The sequence below is a fragment of the Malania oleifera genome, chromosome 2 (assembly GCF_029873635.1).
Source record: "Malania oleifera isolate guangnan ecotype guangnan chromosome 2, ASM2987363v1, whole genome shotgun sequence".
Taxonomy (NCBI): Eukaryota; Viridiplantae; Streptophyta; class Magnoliopsida; order Santalales; family Ximeniaceae; genus Malania; species Malania oleifera.
The window spans coordinates 18,204,557-18,218,002 of record NC_080418.1 but is presented as its reverse complement, the minus strand read 5'-3'; the positions used below and the strand labels follow the sequence as shown (position 1 = coordinate 18,218,002).

The 13,446-nt window shown below is 42.1% G+C and overlaps 1 protein-coding gene across 1 annotated transcript; it reads right to left on the bottom strand.

Annotated features, from left to right (window-relative positions):
• Positions 1-10,330: 10,330 nt before the first annotated feature.
• LOC131149356 (exocyst complex component EXO70H1) lies at positions 10,331-12,828 on the bottom strand. The gene has a single exon (XM_058099742.1). The coding sequence runs from the start codon at positions 12,369-12,371 to the stop codon at positions 10,455-10,457; it is 1,917 nt and encodes a 638-aa protein (XP_057955725.1). The 5' UTR covers positions 12,372-12,828; the 3' UTR covers positions 10,331-10,454.
• Between the last annotated feature and the right edge of the window lie 618 nt (positions 12,829-13,446).

Sequence of the window (13,446 nt, the reverse complement as noted above, 5' to 3'; positions counted from 1 at the left end):
AAACAAAGTCGGTTGGACCACCAAACCAGCAAGATAAGTCTGATGATCACCAGCCACCAACTCTATACCTGAGCTCTCCAAATCCCATCTGATGTGACATTGAGTTACAATAGCAGATACAGCCGTAGGCCTTGACTTCCTACTCAACGCATCAGCCACCACATTAGCCTTCCCCGGGTGATAATTGATCATGCAATCGTAGTCCTTAATCAACTCTAGCCACCGCCTCTGCCTCATGTTCAACTCCTTTTGCGTGAAGAAATACCTAAGGCTCTTATAATCAGTGAAGATCTCACACTACACCCCATACAGATAGTGTTGCCAGATCTTCAATGCATATACAACAGCAGCCAACTCCAAATCATGCGTAGGGTAGTTCTTCTTATATTCTTTCAATTGCCAAGAGGCATATGCCACTACCTTACCCTTCTGCATAAGCACACATCCCAAACCCTTCAGAGACGCGTCGTTATAAATCACAAACCCACCATCCCCCAAAGGAATGGTCAACACTGGAGCAATAACCAGCCGATGCTTCAACTCCTAAATGCACTACTCGCAATCACTGGTCCACTCAAACTAGAATCCCTTCCTGGTCAATCGAGTTAGAGGTCCAGACAATTTAGAGAAACCCTCTACGAACCAACGATAGTAACTCGCCAGTCCCGAAAAACTCTGAACCTCCTGCACATTCTTCAGCCTTACCCAATCGACCACAGCTTCAATCTTGTCAGGATTAACTAATATACCATCCCTAGTAACCACATGGCTTAAGAACGCAATCTGACTCAACTAGAATTCACACTTCTTCAATTTAGCGTACAACTTCTTCTCTCGCAAAATTTGTAACACTAACCTCAAATGTTCCACGTGTTCTTCTGTACTCCTCGAGTATACCAGAATGTCATTAATGAATACCACCACGAACCGATCTAGGTACTCATGAAAAACCCCGTTCATCAGATCCATGAACACCGCCGGAGCATTCATCAACCCAAAAGGCATGACTAAAAACTCGTAGTGGCCATATTTGGTTCGGAAAGCCGTCTTTGCTACATCCTCCGCTCTAACCCTCACCTGATGATATCCTGATCGCAAATCGATCTTCGAAAAGACCCGCGTCCCCTGCAACTGGTCAAAGAGATAATCTATATGAGGTAAAAGATAACGATTCTTCACAGTTACCTTGTTAATCTCATGGTAATCAATGCAAATCCGCATCGACCCATCCTTCTTCTTTACAAATAGTACTGGAGCTACCCAAGGCGAAACACTAGGTCGAATGAATCCCCTGTCCAATAATTCCTACAACGGCTCCTTCAACTCCCGAAGTTCTGCTGGAGCCATCCGGTACGGAGCTTTAGAGATTGGTGTCTTACCAAGCAACAACTCTATTGCAAACTCCACCTCACGATCTAGAGGTAAACCGGGTAAATCATTTGGAAACACATTCGAGAATTCGCTAACTACCCGAATATCCTTGAGTCTCAACTCATCCCGCGGCGGTTCCTCCACACAAGTTAAGTACCCTTGACATCCGTCCAAGAGTAGCCTCCTCACCTGTAATGCCGATAGAATTTGTGGCGCTGAACGCACACACGATCCTATGAACTCGTACTCCTGCTCCCCAGGAGGTCTGAAAACTACTACCTTCCTACGATAGTCGATCACAGCATAACTGGAGAACAACCAATCCTTTCCCAGAATGATATCAAACCCCGACATGTCGTGTACCACAAGATTCGCCGGTAGCAGCTTTCCCTGAATTTCCACTGGGCAGTCTACCAACATCTTCCTACAGAAAGGTACACTCCCAGATGGCATAGTAACAGATAACACCTCATTCATATCTCGAGTCTCAACCCCACACCGTCCCACAAAATTCACAGATACAAAGGAATGGGTTGCACCCGAATCAAACAAAACAGAAGCTTTATTCAAAAGCAATAATGAGGTACCTGTCACCACACTACCTACATGCTCAGTGTCCACTGGAGTAAGAGAATATACTCTGACCGGAGCTGTATTCGTCTGAATGGTTCCCCGGGGTATCTGGTTGGTCCCTTGGTCCCCACTAACTGCAAGCACGTTTCACCTCGGTGCTCAACAATCACGAGACTTGTGGCCTGGTTGGCCACAATTGTAGCAACTATCCTCAAATGGCTGGCACTCACCCTCATGCCGCCTGTGGCATCTAGTACAACGACCATCAGTTTGGCTCATCTGAGAGTCCTAGCGCTCGGTATTCTGGCGGTGACCCGAGCCCTTGCTCCTCTTCTTCCACGATCCCTGACAAGATCCTGTCTAAGAACCAGAAGGTACCATTCTCTTCCTCGATTTCTGATCCACCTCGTCCTCTCGAATACCAGTCTCGATCACCGTGACTTTATCCACCAACACTGAGAACTCGCGGATCTGAAGCATACCCACTAGTCTGCAGATATCCTTCCTCAAACCCTTCTCGAACCTTTGAGTCTTCTCATACTCGCTCGATATCATACATGGTGCAAAGCGGGACAGCTCTATGTATTGAGTCGCATACCCCTGCACCGTCAAACTCCCCTGAGTCAGCGCAGAAAACTCATTTGCCTTCACATCTTATACGGAAGCCGGGAAGTATCTGTCAAAGAACACGTCCTTGAATCGGCTCCATGTCATCTCCTCATGACCAGCTCTTTGCTTCTCCAACAGATTCCCCGCAGTCCACCATCGACCCGCCTCCCCAGACAGCTGGAAGGTAGCATAAAGAACTCGCTGCCTATCCGTGCAGTGTAGGACCTCCAAGATCCTCTCAGTCTTTTCCATCTAGTCCTCTACTATCGTTGGGTTAAGTCCTCCAGAGAATGTCGGAGGATGCATGCGTGTGAACCTTTCAATGGTGCACCCCGCAGCAGTAGGAGAGCGCTCACGTCTCCTCACACTTCGCTCGATCTCCCGCAATGCCTGCCTTGTCAAACCCCGAGGCACAGAAGGAGACTCATCACTCGCAGTCTCCTCAGAACCACTTCCCAGGTTATTATCCTTGGGCTCCATTCTGCAACACAATAGGAATCTATCAGTATCCCTATAACACATACAGTTAACACAATGATCTACACTAATCGGGTTAACTACTTCCTGTCAGGTCTAGGTTTGTCCTATCACACCGACCTGAAAAGTCATCAATGATCTGCCCTGTTTTTACTGGAATCGTCATCCCAGGAAAAACACGGAATACCGTCGATAATTCCCGATCTAACAACCCTCAACCAACTCTACCCATATCCACATCCTATACTCTGGTATGTACTCATAACTAAGCCTAACCAAGTCTACAAGATTTAGTAACCTGGTTAGCTCTGATACCAAGCAACCACACCCCGAACCCGAAAATGGGACCCGGGGGTGAAAATTGTAACTTAACCTGTCCCTGTATCATACAAATCATCAGAGATATAGCACACTAGATGAGGGTCCGACCCCATGGGGTTCCCTGGCACCCTAAACACATCCAATCATAATCATATACGCAGCGGAAAAAGTCATTCTATATCAACATATGCAGTACCATACCAGAGTCTATACAAGAGCAGAACATGGCTCTAACAAAACGTACACACTGGGTGCCCAAATATAACTCAAAATGGCAACGCAACAAAACTACAGTCCTAGCACTTACCCAAGCGCTAACGCAGTACACCAGCCACTACGCTCCCTACACCAAGACTCTAGTTCCGGTTACTCGAAGGACCTGTAAAAATGTACGTACAATAGGGGTGAGACACCTCTCAATAAGGAAGAACACATGTTATATCGGTGTGTGGCATTTGAGTGTTATTATGACACAACATACAAGCAGTTGAATGCAATCTAGTACTAATTTACACAGTGCACACACGCACGCACACGACGGACATTTATACGTAGCCCCGTAACAATACACACACATGATCAGTAACCCAGTGTCGTCACACCCATCGGCCTAAAGCCGGTCCGGCATTCCGGCGTTGGCACGTAGCCAACCCGAGAAGCACGACCCCACAAACACATGGCTAGTCCTCGACTCCCATGGCATCGTACCGGGGCTAATTGGTGGATCCACACCCTTGCCTCGATCTTTCGAAATAGGCTCACGCCCTCGGATATAGAGCTGGTCACTCTTACCTACATGGCAGGCGATAAACACACGCCGTCGAATATAGAGTCGGACATTCTCAGTACTTGGAATCATTTTGGAATCGCGATCCTATCAGAAATTCCAGAACCGCGTTCCTATCAGCAATTTCAGAATCACATTCCTATCAGCAATTCCGCATATCACACACACATGCATGCTCATATAACCAAACAAACCACACTCATTTGGTAATCTAAATAATGATTTTCCAAACAAATACAGTTTAAACAAAGTTAAGGCACGGTCATCTCAATATCACAGTATAAATCACACATATACTCGGTTTTGAACAAAACCCAGGATTTAGCCCGTTGCCCCCTTTTTCCTAAAAACTATAATAATGAAAAACCCATAGTTTTCCCCAATAGATCCCCCCAAATGAGTAGCCAAAACACACACAGGACCGTGGACCATAGTTCCACCGAGTCCGATTTCAAAAATAACCAATATAACACAGTTTCCCCTTACCTTAACCCCGTAAGCAAATCCCAAACTCTGAGGTCCCTAAACAGCGAACCGAGTTTCAAAACTTACAAATCACAGTACATAATATGTTCACAAAACAGTTACCTACAAATCTACCGGATCAAAATTGAAAACCGAGCCTTACCTCGATTTTACGCCGAAACCCAAAAATCTCCGAAATGAGATTTCGATCCGTAGAAGTTGTAGAGAATCTTTCCACGATCCTCATGGTAGCTTCCTTTTTCCGATTCCGTCAACGATCGGCGAAGAATTCTAGAGAGAAGTAGGGAGAGGTTTAGAGAGAGAGAGAGAGAGAGAGAGAGAGAGAGAGAGAGAGAGAGAGAGAGAGAGAGAGAGATTTGAGATTTCTTAATGAGTAAGCAAAGGAAAGTTTCTTTTATAGCCCTTTGACTTGGAAATTTTCAATTTTGCCCCTCTCTTAATATTTAAACCCATTTTTCATATTTTGGGTTCTTACACATTTACTCATATTAAAAATATGTTCTTCACTAATTTCGTGACTTTTAAGCTTAATACTAAGATTTTTCCAATCTTTACACCCTTCATTAACTAGTTGTTGGTTATTTAATTTTTGGCCAAATAACTTACAATAAAAACAAAATACTCTATCTAAATCTTTAGAATATATAATACATTTTCTATCATATTTCTCTCCATTTGATAATTTTCGAATATAATATATATTTGAAAAATGTCTTGAATTTTCATCTTTTGGAAAAATTAAATCATTATCCCTAATAGGACCTTTTTCAACTAGTAAATTTCGTAATTTGGTATCTATATTTTCCCAATATTTTGGATCATAAATATTATCATCATTATTTATTCTTTTTTCTTCTATATTTTTAAAATGTCTTTCAAAAGAAATATCATTAGTGAACATTTCCTGTATATCAATGTTATCTTTATCACTATTATTATTATTATTATTATTATTATTATTATTATTATTATTATTATTATTATTATCATATTAAATTCTAATTCCATCTCTGAATTTGATTGCTCGTTTCTTGGAGGATTTTCATCTTGCTCATTTGTATTTTGCTTAGAATTAAAAATAAATTTATCAAGAGCTCCCTTTTGAGATGACACTAATTCTTCTATTTTTTTTTTCTTTCTTCGTTTTTCATATCCAGATTCATATTTTCTCGTTGACATAATTAAATTTCAAAATTAATACTAATTATAAATTGACAAATTATGTAAAAAAATAAAAATAAATTTAATAAATCTGTAGAAATAATAGATTGAAACAATATAACCTGATTATTATTATTATTACAAATCGATAGACGAGCGAGACTTTAGAGATATCGGATTCTTGCCGGATACAATGCTCTAACCTCAAAGCTTCTAAAATCTAAGAAAAAATAGAAGAAAAAAAATTCAGAGTGAAAATAATAGAAAAATAATACACAAACACTGAAATTAAAATTAGAATTGATGAAAATTACCGAGAATCGAAGGCTCGAAGATGATGAACACAAGAGTCGGAGCAAAAATTATAGAGAGACCAAGAGATGAGAGTGAGAGAGTGTGAGAGATGAAAAAAAAATTTTAGAGAGACTAAGAGAGAGAGAGATGAGAGTAATAGATAATTATAACTATAATAAAGTTGTTAGTTGGGAAGTATAAGACTTGAAAAAAAAAAGAATTAAATTGTATTTATTTTATATTTAAAATATAATTTCATTTATTTGTTAGTTGGGAAGTCAATGGGAATAGAGCATAATAAATAATGTTAATATTATTTAATTAAAAAAAATTTTGGGGCCCAAAAATTATATTATTATATTAAGAAAAAATTTGGGGGCCCTAGGCGGGCGCCTCAACTGCCTAAAGGCAGAGCCGGCTCTAGTTGGGCACTAAAGTATTGCGTAACCCGATAAAATGTCATCTGGACAATGGCCGTTATTGATAGACTACGAGTTCCTTTCAGGACAGCATTAAAATATTTAATAAGATTTGTGGTGATGTTTCTGTATCTGACGCCACCATCGTGACATTGCGTCCACATGTGAGGAGGGATCTCTTCAAAAAAGGACTTTGCAATTGGCTCACCCTCTGTTTGGATTCTTTCCATCCTACTATTGAATTTCCTAACTTAGTGCTCTCTACTAGCTATTTCAACCATCCGCTTGAGCATCGTATTGTGCACCCCTTGGTTGAAGTTGCTAACAACATAACGCAAGCAAAACCGATGGTGCGCATGCGGCGGTTGCTAGTCATCCTTCTAATGAATGGCAGCAAGAATACTTGCATGTCTATCTGATATAAGACACAAATTATCATGATCAGTCACTTCATTCTGAATGCACTTAAAGAACCAAAACCATGTGCGCGTGCTCTCCTTCTCAACGATGGCAAATGCTATAGGAAAAATTTGTTGATTTACATTAAAGGCCATTGCAATTAACAATTTACCTTTATATTTGTCGTACAAGTGCGTTCCGTACACACAGAGAATTGGAGGACAATGACAAAATGCCTCTATTGATGCAGCGAATGACCAGAACACACATGTCAAAACAGTGGCGTTGTTAGCATCAGGGATTTCTGTCCACGCCCACTTTACCTTTGTACTAGGATTTGTTTCACACATAGCATACATCCACTTTGGAAGCATTTGATATGAAATATCCCAATCTCCCAACACCCTTGAAACTGTCATTTTCTTCCCAAGTCATACCTTCCTGTACGATACATGGTACTGGTAGTGACCTCAAGTGTGCTTGCAAAGCTGCAATGGAAGTACCGACGTCACTTTTGATAATTTCTATGATTTCATTTGCTCCTAAGCTGAACTTCAGTTGTGGGTGGTCTTGCGAGAGAGTCTCATTTATGCATGTATGTGGCCTCTATATTGTGTAATTTTAAACATCCTATGCTTTCAGCGTTGAGTTGTATGCAACCGCCAAACACAGCTCTCGTTTGCACTACACCTAACCATCCACGTTGTTGGGGTGGATTGCACTACCTTAAAATTGTGGTGTGTTTGTGCATGGTGGATGCGCACGGAGTGCATGAGGTCATCTTTCGTGTTGAAAATCATACCTTTCCCAAATTTTGGGACACCATCCCATCGTCCGTCCTCGAGTGAACTTTCAACTTCAATTCTAATATGATCGACTTCGACATCGACCATGTATGCTAATGGAGGCACGTCGCATAGACTCCTGTGACCGACATGTGTGCTCTGAGGAGGCATGACAACTTCATCATGGTGAACCTTATATGCAGTTTGTGCACTGGCTTCATCTACCCCTCAGTCCGCCTTTTCAAAATCTTCTTCTTCCTCTAATTCATAGTCACAGTCCATATCCAGTTGCATTGGTTGGACCGTGTGTGCCCTCCTTTCATTCATGACAATAGATGGAACCATTTGGAAGTCTGGTATGGGGATAGCTCCAATTGAACTTCGGTCACGTCTATACTCTGTTGATGGTTGTGGTTCGTGATGATAATTGCTTCCCACATTGAATCCTTGCAAAGTAGACTGCTCACCTCGGATCTTGATTGACAAGAATTTCGGCTGAAATGATGTACCAAAGACATCATTCAAATCTAATACTACAGTCACCTGTGAAATACTATCAATTAGTCTACACGTCTCACCGGTATCATATTCGGTATATAGTTGAGAATGGATGAATGCTTCACCCTAAAAACTTGGGGCTCCGCCCATACTGCTACTACGAGGAATGCGTTTAACAAAAATCTCAACTACATATAGGTCCGGACAAGAACTCTGCGGGTCCAACGCAATTAGGACGTTTGCATCAATTTTTATTGGGATGTCAATGTATACGAAATTTCCACCACCCCCTCGTTGTGGATATCTCGATGTTAGTTCTAACATGTACTCATTTGGATCAATATCTAAGCCTTCATATATTTTGCATTTCTAACTTCATCCTTCTTCGAACTCGAATGACTTTCGTTGGCCCAGTGTTGTACTCAATATCGGTCGATCCATGAATAATCTCACCGTCAATATATAATAAGACCGTCACTTTGTTAGCCAACGAATTTGACGTCATTATGACTTCTAAAAAAAAATTTATCTGCAAGAGGTGGTGGAGGTTGGAGGATTAAGGAATAAATGAAAGAAGAGAAAACTTGAGCGATGGTCGGGAGATGGTGAACGGATATATAGGGGTAACCAAATCGACTTGTGAAAAGTCAATTTTGATTTTTTTAGTTATTTTAATACCAAATCGACTTTCCAAAAGTCAATTTGGACGTCGAAATTAATTTTTTTAATGAAAAGTCAGTTTTTTAAAAAAAAATTAACAATTTTACCAAATTGACTTTTGAAAAGTCAGTTTGCTTAGTTTTTTTTTTTTAAATTAATTTGGAACCATGGCCGTGCAACATCAATTTGGAACCATGGCCGTGCAACATCGCATGCATGCAAACCGGCCCCCTCCCCTTACGTATGCCCCCCTTTCCCTTGTCTTCTCTTCTCTCTCTCTCTCTCTCTCTCTCTCTCTCTCTCTCTCTCTCTCTCTCTCTCTCCCGTCCCATCCGATGCGTCAAACCCCCCTTCTTCTCTCTTCTCTCTTCTCTCTCTCCTCTCTGTTTCCCCTTCTGTCAATCCCCACCCCCTGCAAACAAAGCCCCGTCCCCTCCCTCCCCTCTCTCCTCTCTCCCCTCTTAAATGAGCTCACAAATCAATTTTTTTTTTTTAATTTCTGACAATGACAAGACCCGACATCATTTTTTTGTTTTTGTTTTTTTTAGCCCGAACTGACTTGAAAAGTCGGTTTGATACAATTACGTAATTTTTTCCCATTTCCCCTACATATGTGTTTTTTTTTATATAATATTTTCGTAAAAAACTCAACTATTAAGGCTCTTTCTAATTTTGAGGATTAATGTCCCTCTCCTCTTTGTTTTTTTTATTACATAGGAACTCTAACCACCAACAAACCCTTCGAACCGGTTGGTGAGACACCAAACCTACAAATCAACGTCTTCCCCCTAAGTTTCGTTGATCAAGTAAAGTTCGGAATGCGGACATGGTTTCTGTGCATCAGTTAGACGTTCAGTCAACCCGAGACATATATTTATTACCATCCACGGTCCCCGTTGGCTCACAGAAAGCTTTCACCATTCACGATTCCTGATGGCTCACAAAGTAAATTCTCACAATCCACATGTACTGTTGGTTCTGTAAGTGTATCTACCTGAAATTGAACCCCCGATACTCCTTATTACGTGCTGATGTCTTTCTACCGCACCATGCCCGTAGGGCGTCCCTCTCCTCTTTTAACATGTATAAACTTGACTTAACTTATGGTTACAGTTTCATAGTTAATGAATTACTTCCTTTTTTTAAAAAAAAAAAGTATCATATTAAAATACTTTATTAAATATATTTAATGAGATAATGTAAATAGACTCAAAGCTTTTAATTTTCATTTCAGGATGTTAGTATTTTTGCCCCTTAAATAAATACACAATCCTTTTAGATTCGGGTGGATTCTCTTAATTGTTTTGCACTAGGGATGCTAAAACCTAAAATTTCATCACTGTAACCTCAATTTATTGAAATTTTAAATTTTAATTATTTATTATCACTTTAGATTAAAAATTAGAACATAGAACACTTGTAGGAAAACTAAGAATTCTCTTTTTGACATTTATGTCCCTATAGTATCATGTGTACAGAATCTCTACACGTCACATCAAATCATTTTTCCAATTTTATTATTTTCTTTAATCCAAATAAAAAATAAAATAGATAATTACAAATAAAAAGAATATGGGTCCCATCGCCCTGACCAATCATAACTGCCGTGGCCGCTCAACGCGAAAATCTCCACAGACGCGAGTGCGACGAACCAGACGGTGTCGGAGACGGTGACAGAGACGGAGACGACGATGACGAGGTGCTCCCTGAAGCTTCCATTCCGTAAAACAAATCTGACACGTAATTGTCCAAATCATCGGGAGCAAATCTGACCAACAATTCCCCCCTGAACGCCCCACGATACTTCTCGTAGAACTCCCGAAATGTCGGCACCAGCTGCCTCGCTAGGTCTCTCTTTATCTCGTCTCGGAGTTTCGGGTCCGTTACCACCCACGCCGTCTGCTTCCGGTAAGCTTCCTCGAACGCTGCGTTGAAGTTCTTCAGCCGTTCCCTTGCCTCCTCCGGCGACATCGCCGCCGTCGGATTCTCCGGAAGGGATGCCAAAACTTTGCTCCATCCCATGCGTTTGTAGTTCGCCGTGTACTGCTTCACCTTCGCTTCGTGCCTCGTGACCCAGTCGTCGCCGAGAATGTACACCAGGTTCGATGCACGGACTTTGTTCACGACGTACTGGAGATTGTTAGCGAGGAAGATGTAGGAGAGGGAGACGTCGTTGTAGAGCTCAGCCCGGCCGTCCAGTTTGCAGAGCAGGACGAGTATGATCCAGGCGATCTGGACGGAGATGGCCGACGTCGGAGCGTCGTCCAAGCTCGGACTCCCGAAGTAAGATTCCGGCAGCGGAGAGTGCATTTTCAATGGCCAGTCGGTGACGATGTCGGAGAGTACTCCGCTGTAATCGGCGAGGACATCTAAGTAGTTCATCACGTATCGCGTGAGAGGATGGGCGCCACCGCCGCGGAGTGGGGACTTGGAATTGTCTTTCTGAATCGCGGCCTCCAAGTCGCTGAGCATCGTCCGGACAGATTCGCTGAGTTTGATGAGCGAAGTGATGGCTTGTGATCGGACAAAGGCCGTTGATTCGAAGTAGAATATTGATTCAATTTCCGGCCAGTTGTCGGAGATGGCCTCGTAGAGGTCCAGCGTCCGAAACATTTTCTCTGGCGACTTTTTGCATTTGGCGACTAGTTCGGGGAATGCAAACAGTGAAATGGCTCCTTCCTTCGAGATCTCCGCGAAGCACGATTCTCTGATGGAATCAGAGGAAGAGAAGACGTGGTCGCAGAGAATCCTCTCTCCGTAAAACAGTGTCTTCACCGCAGTCTTCACAGCGTACAGCCAATGCTTGATTTTCAGCTCCACAACCTCCCAATCCATCTTGTTAATCTGTGAGGCGCTCAATCGTTCAACTCCAAGGTGATACAAACCTTCATCGATGATCGATTTTCTGATAACCTTATAAATCTTCACGCACTCTTTACCATACCCTGTCGATATCATACAATCGGCAATGGCCTTGAGATCCGCCATGGCGAGCGACGCAAGTCGCTCCACCTCCGTTATCGACTCCCCGGCGGCTCGGAACTCGTCGTCGGAGACCGATTCCTCTTCGAAATCGGAGATGCTGGAGCCGGTGACGGACGGTCGGGACGACCGGACCGAAACCGATTCCGGATCGAGACATTCTCGATTTGCGGCGAGAATCTGGTAGAACTCCTTTTGCAAGCGCTTCATGGCGGTTTGCATAAGGAGCTGGGAGCGGAGGAGCCTGTCGGAGGTGGAATCTTGCTTGGCGAAGGAGTGCATTGCGGAATGCAAGTCCTTGACGGCCCTGAGATAGAGCATGGCCTCTCCTCTGTTGTCGTAGAAGAGAGAGGTGACTTTGGCGTAGGCGGAGGACTCGCCGTCCCACTTGGTGATGAGGGAGTGGGCAGCGTCGATGGCGTGATCTTCCATGGGGGAGGCGGGGAAAGAGCGGGGAGGAGTAGCGGTTGGCGACGGCGAAGGGCGGTGGGAGTGGGAAGGGGATGAATTGGGCTTGAAAAGGATGCTCCTCATACCTTTTTTCGGCATATGTAATAGCGATTAATCACTTAATTCGCTGATTGATCTGTGAATCGGGAGATGGATTGAACTGAAGATCAGATGATCGATAATTTCTCGCCGTAGATTCGGAAATTTGAGGAGATGGAGTTCGTTTTTGGTTCGTCCTCCTGGCTGGTGTTGGTGGTGTTCTTCGTTAGGGCGGTGGGGACGGTAATGAATTCAGACCCGCAATCAAGTATATTTATAGAGAGAGGAGTGGGAGCAGAGCGAAGGCACGCTGCTTTGTCAAAGGCATCGAGTAAGAGCGGTAAGGCCTGGCTGCGTACGCGCCTACGCGGTCTCTCTCCTCTCCCTACGCGTCACTCTTAACATTCATTTGCAAAAGGCGGCGGAGGAGATGGTCGTACTTGTAGCTATTTAATTTAATTTAATATAGGGCTGGTTGGTGTTATGAGTATTTAATAATTTGTTGGATTAAATTTTCCTGTGGGTCAAGTGGGAAATTTTAATTGAAACAGGAAACGGTAATTAATCATGTGTCACCCAAATTTTATAATCGAATTAATTAGAAAATTGGCCCATTCTTCATTCCTGTCTCTTTTTATTATGTGAAAATAATTTCAATTGAATTATTTCAATTACCCATTTGTTGCTTAGAGTAAACTTACATTTAACTAAAGTATGTACTTTTATGTAGATTATTTTTTCACTAAATGATTATTACCTAAAGTGATTTAAAGCTCAAATTATTATTATTATTATTATTATTATTATTATTTCTACAAATGTACGTAAATTGTCCATGTAAAAAGACCAAAAACACCCATGCATACGTGTGACATACTATAAAGTAATGTGAAAATAATAATTTTTATTTGAATTAAGGGGATATATAATCTGAAAAATAATATTCCTAATAAATTCAAGCCACTTATTGTAATTAATAAATTCATTCTTTAGGAAATGGAAATGTAACTCTGTTGGGATTTTATACACAAGTGATAATAGCAAGTCCTCTCCTCTGCAAAATATATATATTTTTTGAAGTGGTGCCTCATGCCAAGTCAGGTTGACTGTCTCATTGCCTCTGCACGAGGCTTGG